At 34.8% G+C, this 20916-nt stretch overlaps 2 protein-coding genes across 6 annotated transcripts; both read left to right on the plus strand.

The window, feature by feature from the left end:
* Positions 1–8781: 8781 nt before the first annotated feature.
* On the plus strand, positions 8782–11010 carry LOC122297292 (zinc transporter 4, chloroplastic-like). 2 transcript variants are annotated; one of them, XM_043107314.1, is made up of 4 exons: positions 8782–9020; positions 9117–9174; positions 9458–10174; positions 10279–11010. In XM_043107314.1, the coding sequence occupies exons 3-4, from the start codon at positions 9473–9475 to the stop codon at positions 10732–10734; spliced, it is 1158 nt and encodes a 385-aa protein (XP_042963248.1). In that variant the 5' UTR covers positions 8782–9020; positions 9117–9174; positions 9458–9472; the 3' UTR covers positions 10735–11010. The 2 variants fall into 2 exon arrangements, with proteins under 2 accessions (XP_042963248.1, XP_042963247.1); XM_043107313.1 differs by having other exon boundaries at positions 8785–9020; positions 9444–10174.
* Positions 11011–11765: 755 nt separating this feature from the next.
* LOC122297558 (probable beta-1,3-galactosyltransferase 12) lies at positions 11766–18737 on the plus strand. 4 transcript variants are annotated; one of them, XM_043107668.1, is made up of 7 exons: positions 11766–12363; positions 13554–13706; positions 13797–13879; positions 13957–14056; positions 14184–14297; positions 15408–15550; positions 15973–18309. In XM_043107668.1, exons 1-7 carry the CDS (start codon positions 11942–11944, stop codon positions 16062–16064), a joined length of 1107 nt encoding a protein of 368 aa, XP_042963602.1. In that variant the 5' UTR covers positions 11766–11941; the 3' UTR covers positions 16065–18309. The 4 variants fall into 4 exon arrangements, 2 of the variants coding, with proteins under 2 accessions (XP_042963602.1, XP_042963603.1); XR_006238811.1 differs by having other exon boundaries at positions 11767–12363; positions 15401–15550; positions 18265–18737; XR_006238812.1 differs by having other exon boundaries at positions 11767–12363; positions 15401–15550.
* The last annotated feature ends 2179 nt before the right edge of the window (positions 18738–20916 follow it).

Below are 20916 nucleotides of genomic sequence, written 5' to 3' on the forward strand. Positions count from 1 at the left end.
TTATAGTCTAAAACTTCTCCCCCTTTTGGCATCATTAAAAAGGATCGGCAGCAAGTAAATGGACTGAAGAAAACGATGCGTTTAATAGTCACTGTAGATAGTTGAAAAAGGAGCCGTTCGTGACCCGACAAATGCTGCAAAGTCTTGAGGCCTAACTCTATGAATTTAGTGCGGCTGGAGATTTAAACAATCGCCTGATGTTGTTGACAAACGTGATTGAAGGCTCTGAGTTGCTATAAAAAAAATGATCATTTTCATCTATCGGATGCCAAAAAAATAATCGCTTCTTGACCTGAGTTCTGTTTTTCCACAACGATAGAATGGCTGAGCAATTCTCTTCCACTAATGTTCCAGACTTGAATCAGGAACTCTTGACGCATCAATCGTTAATCTTCTCTCCTGAGGCCGTCAATACCATGATAGGAGCAGTGAGCCGTTTTTCTAGTAAGGCTGATTCTGAGATTATTGCAGAATCAAGAATGCTCAGTAGTCAATATGCTGCTTTTGTTACGATCATGTCTCGGAGGTTAATGGCGAGGGTGAGTGAGATTGATCATCTTAACATGCAAATATTTGAGTTACGACAGAAGCTTGCTAATAAGGATAGTGAGAATAAAAGGCTAAAGCAAGAAAATCAAGAGTTGAAAAAATTTGCAGATTGGTATGCTCATGATCTGCAACCACGAATAGAGGAGCTGAAACGAGAAAGGGTTCAAATACAAGGTCAACATCGGCAGATAACAGCAGAGGTTCATCGTTTACTAGAAAAATAGGGACAATCTATTGTTAATCTCCCTGGCTTAGTAAGAAAACTTTTGACAATGTGTGTCCAGCATATCTTGTATTTCTTTTGACTAAATAAGATTTGAAGAGACAATAGTTTGTCTTATTCTTTATGCTATCTCTATAAAATCAGTGCTGAAGTTCATCCAATCCGCATCAAGTTTTCATCTCATCTCTATAACTAATCTGCATTCCTTCAGCATTCTCGTTTTAAACCTTCTATTCTTTTCTCAATGGCTCATTCTTTTAACATTTCTCTAGATCCATCCATGAGACATTCTGCACCTCAACCTCCTGTCCTTTATGCAGTTGCCATTGGTGCCATGTTGCAGCAAGAAAATAATAATCTGACTAATAAGTCAAATTCTGATGTTATTTATGACTTAGTGAGTCTTGGGACTCGCTACTCTTCCTCTATTGTTGTTTTTTCTCAGCGGCTACAAGCCAAAAATCATGAAGTTGAAAAGCTCAAAGAACAAATTGTTGTATTTCAACGAATTGTTCAAGAGTCTCACACAAGGGAAGGAATCATTCGGCAGAAGAATAAACAGTTGAAATTTTTATTAGATTCTTCATTCCGCTTGCCGGTTCTCATGGATAAGAATGACATGATATTGTATGAAGAGAATGAGCGTCTCAAACATGAGGCTAAGAATCTCAAGTTTATGTAAAAGTATTAAAAAATCTATCTCTATTTTTATTGACTCTAGTCTATCTTTTAAGAGATATTCATAGCATGCATCATACCTATTTCTCTTCTGATCATACATAATCTATCTTCTGGTAAAGGCTTTGTGAAAATATCTGCTAACTGATCGTATGTGTTTGTGAATTCTAGTACTATATCGCTTTTCTGCACATGATCTTGAAGAAAATGATATCTTATTTCAATATGCTTAGTTCTAGAATGTTGTATTGGGTTCTTTGAAAGATTTATAGCACTTGTATTATCACATTTGATTGAAATGTGATTATACTTGAATTTAAAATCTTCAAGTTGTTGCTTCATGTAGAGAACTTGAGCACAACAACTACCCGCATCAACATATTCTGCCTCAGTAGTAGATAGTGCAACGGAATTTTATTTTTTACTAAACCAGGAAACTAATGCATGACCTAAGAAATGACATGCTCCACTAATGCTTTTTCGATCTATTTTACAGCCAGCATAATCTGCATCTGTGTAGCTGATTAGATCGAAAGATGTGTGCTTAGAGTACCATAACCCTAGGTTAATTGTACCACTAAGATATTTAAGAATGCGTTTAACTGCAATTAAATGTGATTCTTTTGGAGATGATTGAAAGCGTACACATAAGCACACACTAAACATAATATCTGGTCTACTGGCTGTTAAATATAATAAGCTACCAATCATATCTCGATATATCTTCGAGTCAACTGGCTTACCGGATTCATCTTTATCAAGTTTAGTTGATGGGCTCATTGGTGTTCCAATTTCCTTAGCATTTTCTATCCCAAACTTCTTCAGTAATTCCTTAATATATTTTGATTGATTGATGAATGTCCCACTTTTTGCTTGCTTAATTTGCAATCCGAGAAAGAATGTAAGTTCTCCCATCATGCTCATTTCAAATTCTTCCTGCATAGTCTTAGCAAAAACTTGACACATATTTTCATTAGTAGCACCGAATATTATATCATCAATATAAATCTAAATCAAAAGAATATCATCATTTTCATATTTAATGAAAAGAGTTGTGTCGATTTTTCCTCTTGAAAAACCTTTTTCAATCAAGAAACAACTAAGTCTTTCGTACCAAGCTCTAGGAGCTTGTTTAAGTCCATATAGTGCTTTTGTGAGTTTGAAAACATGATTTGGGGAAATATGATTTTCAAAACCTAGAGGTTGCTCAACATATACCTCTTCATTTATAAAACCATTTAAGAAAGCACTTTTAACATCCATTTGAAAAAGTTTGAAATCTTTATAACAAGCATATGAAAGTAGCATTCGAATAGCTTCTAATCTTGCGACAGGTGCATATGTCTCATCATAATCGATTCATTCTTCTTGATTAAAACCTTGGGCTACAAGTCGAGCCTTATTTCTAGTAATGACTCCGGACTCATCTTTCTTGTTTCTAAAAACCCATTTTGTTCTAATAATAGTATGATTTTTGGGTCTAGGAACAGCATTTCTTTCAAATTGATTCAACTCTTCTTGCATAGCTAGAATCCAAGATTCATCAAGAAGTGCGTCATCAATATTTTTGGGTTCAATTTAAGATAGAAAAGCAGTATGATTACAAATATTTCTAAGAGATGATCGAGTACTTACACCTTGTGAAGGTTCTCCCAAAATTTGTTCCACTGGATGATCTTTCACAAATTTCCACTGTTTGGTTGCATCTTGTATTAAATTTTGATGATCTTTCCTGATGGCTCCATGTTGAACTTCCTCTATTGTTTTCTCTTTGTTGAGATTGAGACTTTCAATATTATTTATACCTCTTGTTTCTTCAACAATAGATTTCTTGGAGAGTGAAGAATTAGATTCATCAAATACTACATGCATAGATTCTTCTACAGTCAAAGTCTTTTTATTGAATACTCTATAAGCTTTACTATTAGTAGAATACCTGAGAAAGATACCTTCATCAGATTTTGCATCAAATTTGCCTAAATTATCCCTGTCATTCAAAATAAAACATTTGCATCCAAATACATGAAAGTAACCAATGTTGGGCTTTTTCTCATTCCAAAGCTCATAGGGGGTTTTATCTAACTTAGACCTTAGCATAACTCTATTTATAACATAACATGCAGTACTTACCGCTTCGGCCCAAAAATAACTAAGCAAGTTGTTCTCATTGAGCATCATTCTTTCCATCTCTTGAAGAGATCTATTTTTCCTCTCTACTACCCCATTTTGTTGAAGAGTTCGAGGAGCAGAAAAATTATGCACAAAAGCGTTTTCATCACAAAATATTTCAATATTTTTATTAACAAACTCTTTTCTCCTATCACTTCGGATACTTGAAATAGTATAACCCTTTTCATTTTGAATTCTCTTGCATAACTTGGTAAAGGCATTATGTGCCTCATCTTTATGAGCAAAAAAGATGATCCAAGTATATCTAGAGAAATCATCAACAATAACAAATGCATAATATTTTCCTCCTAGACTTGCAACTCTATTTGGTCCAAAAATATCCATGTGTATCAGTTGCAATGGTCTAGTAGTGGAAATATGTTTCTTAGTTTTAAAAGAAGTTTTTGTTTGTTTACCAAATTGACATGCATCACAAATTTTGTCTTTAAGAAAATATGTTTTTGGTAAACCTCTCACAAGATCATTTTTTGAAAGTTTGGAAATAAGTTCCATGTTAGCATGACCTAATCTTCTATGCCATAACCAACTAGTTTCATTTTGAACTGAAAAGCAAATAGAATCTTGTGAGGTAATTTCTTCAAAATCAATTGTATAAACATTATTGTTTCTAAAAGCAATAAAACAAATATTACAATCATGATCATTCAAAATAATACACTTATCCATTTTGAAAGTAACTGTAAATCCTTTATCACATAATTGACTTATGCTCAAAAGATTATGTTTTAGACCTTCAACAAGTAGAACATCTTCAATTATAAGAGAAGATTCATTACCAATTTTACCTATTCCCACGATCTTCCCTTTTGAATTGTCTCCAAATGTCATGTGTCATTCTTCTTTAGATCTAAGATCAAAGAACTTAGTCTTGTCTCCCGTCATGTGTCTTGAACATCCGCTATCTAAAAACCATTTGTTTTTGCTTGTGGAAGACTTCATGCATACCTCAATGTCATCTTTAGCCATAAGACAAAGATTTGCTGATTCTCCATTGCTTGCTTCACTATCTGAACTACTTGAATCATCATCCCATATAGCTTTCATTGCTTTCTTACCCTTGTTTCGATCTTTCTTTAGCAGAGGACAATCTGGTTTGATATGACCAGGTTTATTGCATTTATAACAAATTAAAGTGTCATTTTTACCTGAATCTTTCTTGAAAAACTTTTTGAAAGATTTCCTTGGAGGAGTTCTATTTTTCTTCAAGAACCTCTGAATTCTTCTTGTAATCATCGCAACTTCCTCATCTTTATCTTCATTTTCCTCATTTTCATCACTTTCACTTTCATGAGGAACAACTTTAAGTGCTAAACTCTTCTTTGGTTTTGCTTCTTCTTCTCCTCTTTTCAATGTGTACTCAAGGGTGATAAGTGATCCGATGAGTTCATTGACTTCGAGCTTCTTGAGGTCTCTAGCTTCAAGAATCGCTGTCACTTTTGATTCCCAGCGTTTTGGTAGAGAGTTGAGAATTTTTCTTACTATCTCTACCTTGGAATAAACTTTGCCAAGAGCTGTCAAGCTGTTTATGATGTTAGTAAAACGAGTATGCATACTAGAAATAGATTCATCATCATTCATCTTAAATATTTCATATTCATGAGTAAGAATATAAATTTTTGATTCCTTGACTTGCGAAGTTCCTTCATAAGTAACTTCCAAGTTATCCCAAATTTCTTTTGCCGTAGCACAAGTCATTATTCTATTAAACTCATTTCCATTGAGAGCATTAAATAATAAATTCATAACAGTTAAATTCAAAGTATAAAGTCTATCGTCTTCACGATCAAACTCTTCTTCTTCTTTTTTGACCTTTACTCCATCAACCACTTTTGTTGGAATATAAGGTCCATTTACAATACATTTCCAGATTTCTCGACCTTGGGCCTGAAGGAATATTCTCATTCTAACTTTCCAGAATGAGTAATTATCTCCACAAAAGAGTGGAGGCCGGCTGCTAGATTGACCTTCACCAAATGAAGCTGAAATGTTAGTCATAAGATCTTAACTCAAAAGATAGTTAGTCTTATAATAGAGCTCTTAGCTCTGATACCAATTGTTGCCTAGATGACTAACACAAGAGGGGGGTGAATTGAGTTGTATTAAAAAAATAACAATTATAAATCAAATATATAATATAAAATATAAACAAAATATGAAATAACAACAAATATAAAGAGTAAGGGTAAGAGAGAAGCAAACTCAGTATGTTAACGAGGTTCGGCCCCACTGCCTACGTCCTCGCCTCAAGCTACCCCTTGAGGATTCTCAAATTCACTATTCAATCTACTTCAGGTGGAGATAGAAACCTATTACACCTTTGAACAACACCGCTACAAAGGATCCGTGTAGAACACCCTCTACACTTGCAATCACCTTACACGTGGTGATTCAACTATTCCCTGTGTAGAATACTTTCTACACACACAAGGGTTATACACACTCTTTTTCTGATACAAGAGCTGATAGTGGGTAGGTTATCAGAAAATACTCCTCAATGAGTGAAATAAGAATAATACAACGTAAACTATATCTCTCAAAATGAACAAAGATTAAGGCTCAAATGCTTAGAGAAGAGAGAATGAAAGCTTTGAATGAATATTGTATGCTCTTGGTGTTGTGAATGTGAAGCTCTCAAATGATCTATTTATAGGCATATGAGACTTCATATTCAAATTTAAAAAGATTCACATGTCAAAAACAACATCATTCACTTTTTCAAAAAATTCAAATAAAATGTTCTTTTTTTTCAATTGTCAAAGACAACATCATTCACTTTTTCAAAAAAATCAAACCTAATATTTTACTTTTGGCATATGACAAAATGAGCACACTTTCATTTTCAAAAAATTCAAACCTAATTTTTTACTTTTTGCATATGACAAAATGAGCACACTTTACTTTTCAAATTTTTTTAACAAAATCATCTACCTTTTGTATAAGTCTAAAAAAGCATCAATCACTTTTAAAAATATTCAAATAAAACATGCACATGTGAAAGATGACAATCAATCATCTTTAATATTTTCAAAGTTTAACCCTTTAATCAAGGCATGCACATGCAAAAGATGACAATCAATCATCTTTCAAAATTTTCAAATATAATTTTCAAAAATATTCATGCACATGTGGAAAATGTATTTTAATGCTTTATGATAAAATATTAATTTTGAGCATTAATCCTAATTTCGAATTTTAAGAGATTTACAATATTACTCTATGACTTTAATGTGAACTTGTTTCCTTCTTGCTCATGCTTGGTTATTTGATGTGTTTGATTCCATTGTGTGAACAACTTTAGCTTGAAACTCCTTTATTCTTTGAATTCATTTGTTATCATCAAAATCCATGTGTAGATTTATAATCACATGAAACTTTCCTTGGGTTCAACAACACGTTAAGAAAGTTAAAATTACAATTATATCCTTATACCTAAAAGTAAAATTGTTAGAATTTCAATTTTGAAATTTTTATTATTTGGATTGTAATTTTAGACTTGTAGTTAGCTTTATAATTTTTTATAAATATTGTGATTTTAAAATTTATATAAAATTATGCTAAATTTAATCAGGTCAAACTGATTAATTTCAAGCCTATTCAATTAATTTACATAAACAGTTTGAAACGGGTCGTATTGTATCATGTTAACCTATTTCGTAATATTCACTAATGGGTCAAAACGAGTTGACATGACACGATCCTTTATTTTAATAGGTTGTGTTAGGATTTGAGATTTTGACATGATAAACTTAACGGGTCGGGTTATGGTTGAGCTATACAGTATAATATACATGTTTTGACACGACATGAACACAACCCATCAACACGATTTGACACCCATAATAAATGTCTTGTCTTGGTGGTATGTTTCCTCCAAGATCTAAAGTTTGAAATCTCTTGGGTGTAAACAATCTCTAAGAGTCATTGGATTAAAAAATCTTCCTCTTAAATTACTTGAACTGCATTTGCGAAAAAATCATTTCGAGGGCACGTGCACCTCTGAAATTAATCAGGACATTGCTTTTAAACACCAAGTGCTCATAAAAAAAAAATGCCTTAATAAGGAGTCAATTATATAATTGACTAATTATCTTAGAATATAAATTTTATGATTTGGATATTCAATTTGGGCGTTAAATAGATACTCAAATTTAAGATCAAAAGATTAAGAGCACTCTTATGGGATTATTTATACCCAAAATAAACTATTCTTTATAATTATTAGATGGAAAATTCACTTGCAATGGATTAGCTAATAGTAAATTTTGTAACTTTTAATTACAGTAATTATAAAGAGAATATCAAATTTAATATCTATTGTTTATAGACCAAATACTTATTTTATTATTTTTTTATAATACTCCCTCTTCTCTTTATCTATATCTATAAACTTCTATCAGTTTCTTTAAATTAAATAATAAAATATGATAAAATAAAATAAATTAATAATTAAAATATTAAATATAATTTAAATTATTAATTACTCATTACTATATAATAAATAAATAGATAATCTAATGTAGAGATTTGATATGAATAGTTAAAGTTAAATTCATCTTATATTATTTTATTATTATATAATAAAAAAATAACTATTCTAATGTGAAAACTTACGTAAATAGAATAACCAAATTCTAAATTCATTTTATATTCATCAAAATTATCATTTACATATATATAATCAATTAACAATACTCTAAAAACTTAAGCATAGAGATTTGGATAGTGAGTTGAAATAAAAGTTAAAAGTTGAATAAAATATTATTAGAATATTTTTTTAATATTAATATTATTTGAAAATATTAAATTATTTATTATATTTTATATAAAAATTTAAAACATATAATAATATAAAATGCTTTTTTATCCGAATATTAACAAAAACAACTTTTAAGAGGAAAAAAACATACCATTCAAAAGGGGCATTAATTACTTGGCGTCCAAAAACTTAAGAATGCAATTACTGAAACAGAAACGGAAACAAACGAAGGAAAAGTAAATCCTGCACTCATGACGACTCTACACAATGAGAGAATCATGGTATGGTAGGGAAAGAATCGATAGAGTGTCGACACTCATGCTCATTCTCTTCCAAAAAGTCGCACACCCAAACCCTGAACTTCCCCTGCCGCCCCCCTCTCTTTAAAATATGTCGACACTCAGAGTCAATACCCCCAAAAGCCTACCTCTCTCTTTCTCCATTATAACTCCATCTACATTCCGTGTGCAGAAACGATTCTTCTCCACCAATCCGCGGAGACAATTCGTCTCCCAACTCTTTTTTTGTTCCGTTTTTATATTCCCAGAATTCATCCTATATAGGAGTGTTTTTCTCCAACACCCTGTCCCAAATCTCTAGCCTCTTCCCATGTTATTCATTGAGGTTCGTTCTGCGAGAATCCTTTTTTTTTTTTTTATTGTGTTTTTTTTTTTTTTTTTTTTTTGTTTCTTTTGATCAATGACGATTGTTGTTTTTCAGAATCTCTGGGCGTTGCTTTGCCTTGAAGGTTTCGGAACAAAAGCTCGGATTTTCTCAGGTACTTTCATGATTATGCTCGATTGGGCCAAATTGATCGAATTTTGCTGAAGTGGCCTGTAAAATTTGTCGTTAAATTGTATAGAATTCAACTGCTGTTACTTGTTATTCATATACATCCCTGAAGATTTCCCATTTGTCCCGGCGGCCAAGTTCTATATTTTTTTTCGACGTTTTCCCGTCAACCAAACAGTTTTCATCCATAATTCGCTGGAATTGGTTCTCTTTCTAAAATCTAGTCAATCTTTTGTTTTCTTGGACCGATAAAAGATTCAATCTTCCAGACAATATTGGAGCCCATGGCCAATACGAGCTGTGGAGGAACCGAGTTAGAGACCTGCCGAGACGAAACAGAGGCGCTTGTCCTGAAATTCATTGCCATCGCGTCGATCCTCATGGCCGGAGTCATAGGAATTGCGATCCCACTCGTCGGAAAGAACAGCCGCTTTCTCCGCACCGACAGCAACCTTTTCGTTACCGCCAAGGCCTTCGCCGCCGGCGTCATTCTTGCCACAGGGTTTGTCCACATGCTTACGGGTGGATCAAAGGCCCTTTCCGACTCGTGCCTGCCCGAGTATCCGTGGTCCAAGTTCCCGTTCGCTGGGTTCTTCGCCATGACAGCCTCGCTCCTCACTCTCCTCGTCGACTTCGTTGGAACCCAGTATTACGAGCGGAAACAGGGACTGGTACGGGCAACTGAGGAGATAGTCCGGGTCGGTTCCGCCGACGCGGGACTAGAATCGGGTATTTCGCCTGCGGGGGAGGGTAAGGATTATAATGGGAAAGTATTTGGGGAAGAGGAAGGCGGTGGGATGCACATTGTTGGGATGCATGCGCACGCGGCACACCACAGACATAGTCACCCCAATGGCCAGGATGCTTGCGACGGGTACCGGAGGGATAGCTCTCACGGACACGGCCACCAGCACGGCCATTCTCACGGGTTTGAAGATGCTGATGGGGAAGAAGATGGTGGCGTTCGCCACGTTGTCGTTTCCCAGGTGATTTTCCTCTCTTTGTCCTGGCTTAGTTTTTGTTTGGGTGATAGATAATAAATGTTCTTAATGATGCGTTTGTTTAAAATCTTCTGACCTTTTCTCTGCAGATTTTAGAACTTGGGATCGTATCACATTCGGTTATAATCGGACTCTCACTAGGAGTTTCCCAGAGCCCCTGCACAATCAGACCCTTGATTGCAGCATTATCCTTCCATCAATTCTTCGAAGGATTTGCGCTTGGAGGCTGTATCTCCCAAGCCCAGTTCAAAAATCTATCAGTAACACTGATGGCTTGCTTCTTCGCCATAACGACTCCGGCTGGTATCGGCGTCGGGATTGCCATTGCTTCAGTCTACAACGCGAACAGTGCAGGTGCCCTGGTTACCGAAGGCATTTTGGATTCCATGTCTGCTGGAATTTTGGTATATATGGCTTTAGTGGATCTGATTGCTGCTGATTTTCTGAGCAAGAGGATGAGCTGCAACTTTAGATTGCAAGTAGTGTCTTATTTTATGCTCTTCCTTGGGGCTGGATTGATGTCTTTACTGGCAATCTGGGCCTGAATTGTAAATGAAACTGTTCAAGCTTCCAGCTTTTTTTTTGCCTTTTTGCTTTGGTCCCTTTCGAGGGAGAGAGGGAAGGTGGAAAACAACAGAATGAAATGTGTTGTTGGGAAATAAAGGATGCAGCATTTCTTACTCAAAGGTCGAACATGCACAGTTGTCAAGTGCATGTTTGGCAAGGAGTGCAATTCATCTACAGTAGAGGAGTCTATGTTTGGCAAGACTGAAATTCGTCCGAGAAAATCTATTTATAAGTCTTATTGTTTACGCATCCAATACACCGCTGACATGGAAGCAAAACTCTCTTTGACATAACTCATGATCTAATTCAATGGGTTGTACCCGCCAATGGTGTCTCGTTCATATTTTTGTCCTTATTATGTTTTCTTATATTTCTCTTTAAAATCTTGTGTCAAGAAACAACCAAAGAGAAATTTTATGATAAATTATAAGGGAAAAAAAAAAAAAAAAGAAAGAAAGAAAGAGAAGTGTTAACAGCTATCATCTCCGTATGGCATTCATATCTTATCATAAAAATCATTTCATTACTAAAGTTATTTCTATAAATAGAAGGATATGTATTTTAAAATTATTTAATAATTAATTATTTATTATTAATTTAATTATCTTGTTGTGGTAATTTACATAATGAGCTTGGTTTAAAATTTGGATTTAGTTTAATTTTAAATTAAGTTTAATATTTAAATATCTAATTCTCAGATCATAAAATTTATTTTAATTCAAAATTTATTTATACATGAGACATATAATTTTTTTCAACTTAACATATTTTTTTATATACAGATATATAACTTTTTTTAAATTTTTATTAATATATTTAAAGTCATTTTAAATAGGTTTTACAAAATTTATTTTATTATTTTAACTTATTATTATTATTTATAAAGAACTTAATTTATTTTAATTTAATTTTATATTCAAACCGGATCTAAATTATTCTATTTAAAAATTAGTGCGAAAGTATTTTAATTTTCAAAAATAAATTTTTTTAAAGGAAAAGTACAAGTCTTTCTTGAACCAGACGGGAAAGAAAAAGACTTGAAAGAGACCAAACAAGGTACGAGGAGCAACGCTCCGACAGACACAGAGAGAACTCAGACATTCGACTGGAGCCCGAGATATGTGTGTAACGAAGCTCCGGGACTCTGAAGTCTGATCCCATTCGTAACGCGAAAATTCACTATAAATGCCACTCTTCTCTCACACTCACCGCTCTTCGTCTTCTCTCCCAACCTCCTATGAGTCATACTCTTCCAAACTTCTCAAGCCCCTAAAACCCAGTTCTGCCCCTCCCACCTCTCGCTTCCCACTCCCCATTCTCGTCTTTTCACTCCTCTGCTTCCTCTTTGGCCTCTCCGCCACCATCTTTGCCGTCTACTCTCTCCGCCGTCCCATACCCGTGCCTAGCTTCCGATGCGGCCGATCCGAAGACACCTTTCGGGCATTCTACTCCACCTCCAGCTCTCGGAAGCTCGGAGATCGTGGTGCCTTGGTGGAGCGGCCTAAGCTTCTTGGGTTCGTTGGAATTCAGACCGTTTTCGGCTCCGTTGATCGCCGGGCAGCTCTTCGGAGCACTTGGTTTCCCTCTGATCCAGATGGGCTTTTGAGGTATCTGACCTTGTTGATTTCATCAGCTCAATCGATGGTTTTCTTGTTGCTGTTTTGGAATGTAGTTTATGATCAGTTTGTCTTGGTTGTAACTGTCTTTAAATCAACGATGGGATTTGCATATGATAATTGCTCATCAACTTGAATCTTCGACTGGTTTGCAGTTAAGTAAATTGCATGAGTAGCGGTGACGTTTGGGAATGTTCAGTTGTACTTCATTATTTGGGCTCTGAGAACATAGTGGAGTAGATGTTATGAACTAAAGATTCAAAATTTCAATCTTAAACTTTTAGCTGCTGAATATCTGCAACCCAACTGAGAATCGTTTATACCATGATCATCTTGATACATTTACTTATTTGGCTAAGGTATGGGCGAGTGATTTGTGGAAATTTATTTGTGTCGGATCAAGATCAGGGCTAGCGCTTCTATTCCCTATTTGTATCCCAAACTCTCTGTTTCTCCTGCACCAGAACAGTTTTCTTGCAAAATCTCTCTCTCTCTCTCTCTCTCTCTCTCTCTCTCTCTCTCTCTCTCTCTCTCTCTCTCCCCGGTGCGGTGGATGAACGTGGTGCTCTTTTAGTGAGATATAGGGAAATTCAGCATCATATGAGAGCCTTCTTTCTAGTTTTTGCGTTGGCAGCTTCACTGCACCTTTTTGAAATAAGCGCCAAACTCATCATTTATGATATGGGCAGAGCTATTATCCATCTACGGTTGGACACTCTACTCTCTCTTTGCCTAATTTACTTTCCATTACAAGAATGTACGCAAGCAAGTCTGAAAAATTTTTAAGACTCGAGTAGCTTTATCATTTTAAATTTTATATCGTACTTGGTGTTTATAATTGGTAGACTTCGGTTTTCAACAAAGCATGTTTCTAATAGGTAAACCTTTTTCCACATTGAGTGAGGCTAGTTTCTCGTGTGATATATGCTGTCAAGAGTTCTGGTAGTGCATTTCAGGCATTAATTAACAACTTATTATGGAGGGATGTTCAGAAAAAATAATATTGTGTCAATTGAGGGACATTAAATTTATGAATGGTGTCAATGGAAATGCTTACTCGACACTTGCCTATTGGGCACGGAATGTTTGCCTTTTCTATCGTACTTCACTATAACTCTTCTATTTTCTTTCTTGTTTTACTCATATCAACTTTTAGTCACTTTTCTTTCCATCTCTTGTAGGTTGGAACAAGCCACTGGTTTAGCTTTTAGGTTTGTAATTGGACGATCCAAAAATTCAAAAAAGATGGTAGAGCATCATGAAGAGGTGGAGAAGTACAAGGATTTCATGTTTATTGATCTTGAGGAAGAATATTTAAAGCTTCCATACAAATCGTAAGAGCTCTCTATTTGTACTAATTTTTATGTTGATAACTAGATGTTCTTGGCACCTTATGTTTTATTTCCTTTTCCCATGCTTTGTAGGTTGGCATTTTTCAAAGCAGCGTCTGAACTTTTTGACGCAGATTATTATGTCAAAGCTGATGATGCCATTTATTTACGTCCTGGTACATTGAAGTGCATATTGATGCTTTAATAATAGTCCTGTGGATTGCTATATAATGGTGTTCCCATAATTTGTCAGATCGACTAGCAACTCTTCTAGCAAAGGAGCGAACCCATTCACTGACTTACATTGGATGTATGAAGAAAGGACCAGTGATCACTGACCCTAAAATGAAATGGTATGTGGTTCACCAAATTATTATCAACTGTTCGTTTGCTTTGTGAGTGGTTATTTGCTTTTTTCAAATATGTGCCTTTCTAAGTTTCCTGGCTTTTTTGGAGGATTGATGACCCCAAAACTTTCAGGTATGAGAAATCGGGACATCTGATTGGATCTGAATACTTTTTGCATGCTTATGGTCCTATATTTGTCCTTTCTGCGGAGGTGGTAGCTTCACTAGCAACTGCCAGAAATAATAGGTTCATAACCTTTGTCTCTGTTTTTCTCTTTATGTTATTTCTTTTGGCCAGTTAGATTGTGGTTTTACATTTATATTTCCTATAAATTCATTGTCTTGAAAATCAAAACTGCTTGCCTTTGCTTTTTTTTTTCACCCACAAGTCTTATTGCATCTAGTAATTGCTGGCCTTGCTTGTCATGCATCTGTACAAACTTCTTGGTCCCTCAAAACAGATTTTTTGCTTCTTTGAAAGAATTCCTGGGATAAAAGATGGCTCAAATTGACGATCTTGATGTACAAATCAATTTTAGTTCAGACCTGGGTAAACCTTTCAAATCCAAAAGATGGATCATCATGCCACATTTGAGAAAAGTTTGCGTTGATACCCAACATTGTGTTGATTGATATATATACGATTTGGTCTAAGTGGTTATAAATATTTGAGATGTAATTAAGTCTTCTATGTATTTGGTTTGAATTCTTTTGTGATTTCTGATTCTCTAGATTTACTATATTTCACAATCTTTTTTGAGCTTCACGGGTTCTTACATTTATGATTTGGCAATATGAGAAAGTAAACCTTCTAAAGGCCAAAAAAAAGAAGGGAAAGTGAGGATAATATGTCTGGACAATTGCTATTTTTGAACAAACTCGTTCTTTCATCTGATTCAAGAATTTTGCTGGTTTGTGCTATTGCATTCTGTCACCTTAACCAAGCCTCATATGCATCTCATTGAGGTCTCTTTCCTCAGAAAGATTATTCCTCTCATGCTGAGCAGCCTTTCCTTTCTCTGTTTCCTTTATTGGTTTTACAGACTTTTTTATTGCAAGCATCTATGCTTGCTATTGCCTTGAGGGGCTGGTTTCTTTCACCTACTTCCCCCTTCACGAAATTTATAAATAAAAAAGGGTTTGAACCTGTAAATTACCAACATGTATACTAAATAGGAGCCATATATCAATGGCATCATTCATCCTATTGCGATCAAATATTTTTCTCTCTATTTTTTGGGAAAATTTCTTTGTTTGTGTTATTAATGCCACAGAATGTCATATAGAAAATCCTTTTAAATTGTAACGTTTCCTATGGCTATATTTCTGCTCACTGGATTTAATTTCTAGCCTTCAGTTTGAGGATGTTTAGCAATGAAGATGTCACAATTGGGTCATGGATGCTTGCTATGAATGTGCATCATGAAGATAACCGGGCACTATGTGACCCTCGATGCACACCTACATCTATTGCTGTGTGGGACATCCCAAAATGTTCAGGTAATCCTTTTTTTTTTTTGCCAAGTACATTGGATGTATACAAGAGAAAACACCTAGTTGGGGGCAGAAATAGATATAAGGAACATTAAGCCCATCTAGGAAAATGAACCTAACAAAGCCCTAGCCCAAGCCCAAGACACGCCTGCCCCAAACCACCACCAGTGCACCAATGCCTATCCCACCAACCCAGGTTTTGCCCATACAAGAAGCCGCTGTAAATTCCCCAACACACTCCTCAGTACTTGTAAACTCCGAACGGACCTACTAAAAATATACAATTGGTTTTGTCTTCCCTCTAGTCCTCCCTCGTCTTGAACTACCTCCCCTAGCGTCATAGTTGATTGCCCAAGTATGACGCTCGAACTCTTTGGTCTTCCTAGATCTTGATTTTGCGCTAAGTACATGACCCGCCTCTATTGCAGTGTGTACTGCTGTGAATTGGTCTTCAAATCCTTCACAGGTAATCCCTACACACTCTTGTATCTCATTTACATTGTTCAAACCTATCCGATGATGAATTAGCTATATTGTTAATCAGTGGGAGAGATATTAGGGGGACAATATCTTCTGTAGACTCCGCTCCAAACTGTGGGCCAGGCCTTATAAATTTCTCCTCGCAAGGCACCAATGACGGCCCCATCCCTTCCTCCACACCAATTCCTAAAACTCGCATCTCCTCCACAGCGCCATTGATGATGTCACCACCTTGGCCAAATTTATGTGTTGACCCACAAGATGCCTGAAGAGGTACTGAGGAACTGTTCACTCCGACATGGGTGGTGGAACCATGGTCGCCATTTGAAGTTTGGGGTTAGCAGAAACTCCCCAAAAACTTGGCTATACCTCAGGTTCCATTGTGGGTACTGTCAATTCGACAAAGATAGCATTGACTGCCACTCGTCGGTGAACTTTTCCAAGTCACCCTTGGTGAGGGGCAGTCCGTTTCGGCCATCTCCATGCTAATACCCGACATAGAACCCACTTTGAATGAAGATGACCCGCTTCTCCATTTGACCTGCCACACTCGCCTGGGTCTAGATATTGAAATTGGGCCAAACCCAACTTTCTTTTTTCCTTTATCTAATTTTATAGCATTCAGCCCATCACTTAACACGCCAAGCCCACCCTTGTTGGGCCTTACAGTACCATTACCACCTCTTAGCACACCTAGCCCTTACAGTGCATGCCATTGGGAAGACCCAAACCATCCAAGTCGGACCTGTTCTGACTTAGAATATGTCCATGTGCAATTTGTAGAGGCTGCAGACCCCTTTCACTGCTTTCCTTTTTGCCCCTATTCAGAGCTTCTGCATATGATTGCCTTGCCAACGTGGTTGCACTCGGGTCTTTTTGCCTCAGGCCCATAATGTTTTTCTCATGAGTAGATAAATTCTTTTGGCTTTTCCCCAATGACCCATCTCCATGATTGCCAGGAAAAAGATTAGCGAATCTACGCAACTCGACAACAAATTTCTCCTAACCCAGGCCTTCATAATCCTATTTTTTAAAGCCTTGTGCCATTGGTTCTTTTCTATTAAGTACCATGAGATAAATTTATGACGTGATATGAAAGAATGTTATTTCGTAGATTTTAAGTGAAGGCATTTTCTTGGCAAGCGAGATGTAATTGTTCTGAGCTGTTCGTTTTTAATGTCCATGCTATGTAGTGACACTCTGGCCTAGACCGCAGAAAGAACTGATAGTGTACTGTAATTATACATACAAGGAAGATCGTTAATATTTTTATTTGTCTTGAAAGAGGAGTTGTTAGGACCTGTTTGGGATTGCGGTGGAAGGTCTAAAAAGTACAATAGAACGGTATAAAGTGCTTATATGATAAAATTTATCCGTTTGGTAGTTTTACATTAAAGTACTTTTAGACCAAGAAAAAGCAGAAAACTACGTTTCAACAAAAGTACTAAAGTGATGCTTTTTGTCAGAAGCACTTCAGAAAAAGTAATCTCTATTTTACCGTACTATGTATATTACGAAATGACCATCATCATTTTAGCACAATGACAACTTTGTCAATTTATAGTTTTTATTATTCCCGTATAATCTGCTCAAGATTTTGCCCATCAATATTTTTCATTCTTTTCCTATCACTTATGCATCGTTGAAGAAATTTTTTTTTTCATTATAATTATTGAAAAATCTATTAGACTATTTTTGTTATTATTTTATTATAATATTTTATTTTTATCAAGTATATGCCCTTTTATGTCATTTTTATGCCAAAAAGTGCCATTTAAATTTGTTTCCATACAAATTAGTATTTTTAAAAGTGTTATAGACATAAGCATCTCAAACAATAAATAGCTTTTTAACAGTAGAGTTTATTGCATTAAGCTCTAAGCTATAAGCTTTAAATTAAAAGTAATATTTTTTACCGCAATCTCAAACATGTACTTAATCTGAGTTTCATTTCCTCTTAATCTGAGTTTCATTTCCTCAGGATTTCTCTCATTCTGAATTTAGTTGTCGAACCATGCAATAATCCTTGAGGGTTTGACTTCAACTAGTGCAGAAAATGCAATTGTTTAACATAACGTGGCTGTTAACACTTTCGCATAGATAATATTTACTTTTTCTTGTTTTACCACGATGAGTGATTGCCTATGTATTGTCGTGAACTCAGTGAATACTGTACTGAAACCAAGAGGTGCTTTTTCTGTAGCATGCTTTATAATAAGAAAACTATTGAAAATTGTCAGGTTTATGCAACCCAGCTAGACGGCTGAAGGAGCTTCACAAGACGAGTATGTGCTCCAAAAGTCCAACCTTGCCTCCTGATGACAGGTAGTACAACACCCCCCCCCCCCCCCCCCCCCCCCCCCCCGGGGGAAAAAAAAACCGCGTCTGGCCCTGAATTACACTCAACATGCATGCTGAAAACAGAGGAAGATCAGCTCGTATAACTGGGATTTCTTCTTTCCTGGGAGGAATAAAAAGACATGATCGCTACTATATGGTGAATATAAAGCAATAGTTAGTTTATACTAGTGTGAAAGGTTTTATGGTATAAGCGATTATCGAACTGTCATTACCGGTCTGAAACGACAAACATGTAACAACAATTCCGATCGGTTGGTTTCATCGGAGAATAAAAAGTTAAAACCTTTGCTGAATACTGTAATTTCTGTCGAGCAATCATGATCTGGGAAAGATTGGTTTTTTGTTCTGTATACTAGTTCTGTTGGATAAGTATAAACTATTTTTGTCTGTACATAGTCGTGGAACAGTAGAGTTAAGAGTCTTAAAAGGGGACAAATAGGAGTCTCAATATCAATAAGAAACGGGGCCCCATGTCCATTAAAGACATTGTCATTTAGCGCTCAAATGACATGGTTCTCCAGCTTGAAAAACCAAAATGGGGATGATCTTGAAAATCACTGGTCTTGTGGTTGACACACGTTTTATTGCATGCAGCTATATATGTATTTTGACAGTATCTATTTTATCACCACAAATCTGATCTAGCAATAGCAACTTCTAACTTGCATGCATTAAGGAGTGACTCAGAGGTCACATACGTGGCACTATTCTTCTTCATATATGTTATTAATCATGTTTGGTGATCGAGAAATAATTTTTCATAGCCTGGTGACTATGGAAATCTTCTCGTGTGTGGTTCCAAAGCAAGGAGCCATATATATTTTCTTCAATCAGGTATGTAATGGGGGATCGACTGTATATTTTGTCTTCCGTCTTGTTCTTATGATTTCGACGAAAAAATTTTAAATGTCATTTTCAAGAGAATGAAGGGAAATCTCATTCTATGGTGACTAATAAGATTTGCATCTTTTAAAGAATAAGGGTATTGTTAAAGAAAACCCAACAAAAAAAAAAAAAAAAAAAAACTAGATCTCTAATAATTATTCGTTTCTTAAATATTTTTTTTTGCAAATAAATGAGAGATAAACACAGCATGAAAGCTTCATATTATATATATATATATGTATATATGTATACACACACACACACACACACACATAAACATTATTATACATTGAGAGATATTTTAGTTACAAAATAAATTTATAAATTGATGTGATTTATTTTAATATTTCAGATTATAAAGTTAATTTTACTGTTAATTATATCTAACGTATCGCATGAAGTAATGTCAATTTGAGAATTTACTCTTGTGAGACTTTTTTCATGTGAATCTTTTTTTTTTAAGTACTTTTTTGTGAATCTATAGCACTTCTCATATATATTATATACTTATATTACGGTAGAGGTGACAATATGTGATATGACTTGTGAACTCAACACAAATATAACATGAAATTAACAGGTTTGAATTTAATATAAATGGGTTTGAATCAAAATGAGCTGACCCATTAAGACACGATTAATAAGCAGTGAATAAAGAGTTAACCTGCTTAACATAAAATCAACCCGTTGAAACTTTATTTCAAATTACAATTTTATTATTGTTGAGTTGAAATATTGAAACTTTTTGATATACTTATGTTTTTATTGTTGAAATTATAATTTAGGACTCATGCTTATATTTGTTATTGCAGGATTTGTAATATTAGTTTTACTATAAGTTAAAATTTAAAAGATAGTGATAATTTTTGTTTGTAAGTAGTCTTCTTATTATTTTAGATATTTTGACTACTAATAAATATAAATTTTAACTTTTATGTAAAATTATGTTAATAAAGTCAAATAGATTATGTGTACATTTACATAAAATGGTTTGAATTAGTTGTATCGTGTTGACCTATTTTTAATTAATTATTAAATGAGTTATATTAAACGAGTGACACAACACGACCTATTATTTAAATGGATTGGGTTTGGGTTTAAATGTCTGACCTATTTAGCTTAATAGATTGAGTTCGGATTAACTCATATAGTTAAATTTTATGACTTAACATGACACGATCATGACCCGCACGCAAACACGATTGTTCTTAGACTACTTCACTACTATTATAAATAATTCACTACTATTTATAAATTATTTTACTACTATTTATAAATAATTTGAGATACTATTAACGTCCAAACGAAACTTATAATTGCACCAATATTTGGAATTGGTAATTATTTTGAATATTAGTTTTTGGCAAATCACACCAAACCTACTTTTTAAGCAACGAATAATTTAGGCCATAAAACTTACAAAGACGACATGATCTCTAGCTTCTTATTGAGCAATATTTATTAATTTTTTGTTAAAAAAAAAATCTTTTTATGAAATTTTTTTCTGCTGACCATTGATTAAACGAGGGACAAAATTCTGATAATACACATAATATATAATAAAAGAAAGATTCTACTCATCATTTCTACATTATATACCGAAATTTTACATTTTTTATGATAACAAACAGTGCTGTAAAAAGTTA

The sequence above is a fragment of the Carya illinoinensis genome, chromosome 15, assembly GCF_018687715.1.
Source record: "Carya illinoinensis cultivar Pawnee chromosome 15, C.illinoinensisPawnee_v1, whole genome shotgun sequence".
Lineage (NCBI taxonomy): Eukaryota > Viridiplantae > Streptophyta > Magnoliopsida > Fagales > Juglandaceae > Carya > Carya illinoinensis.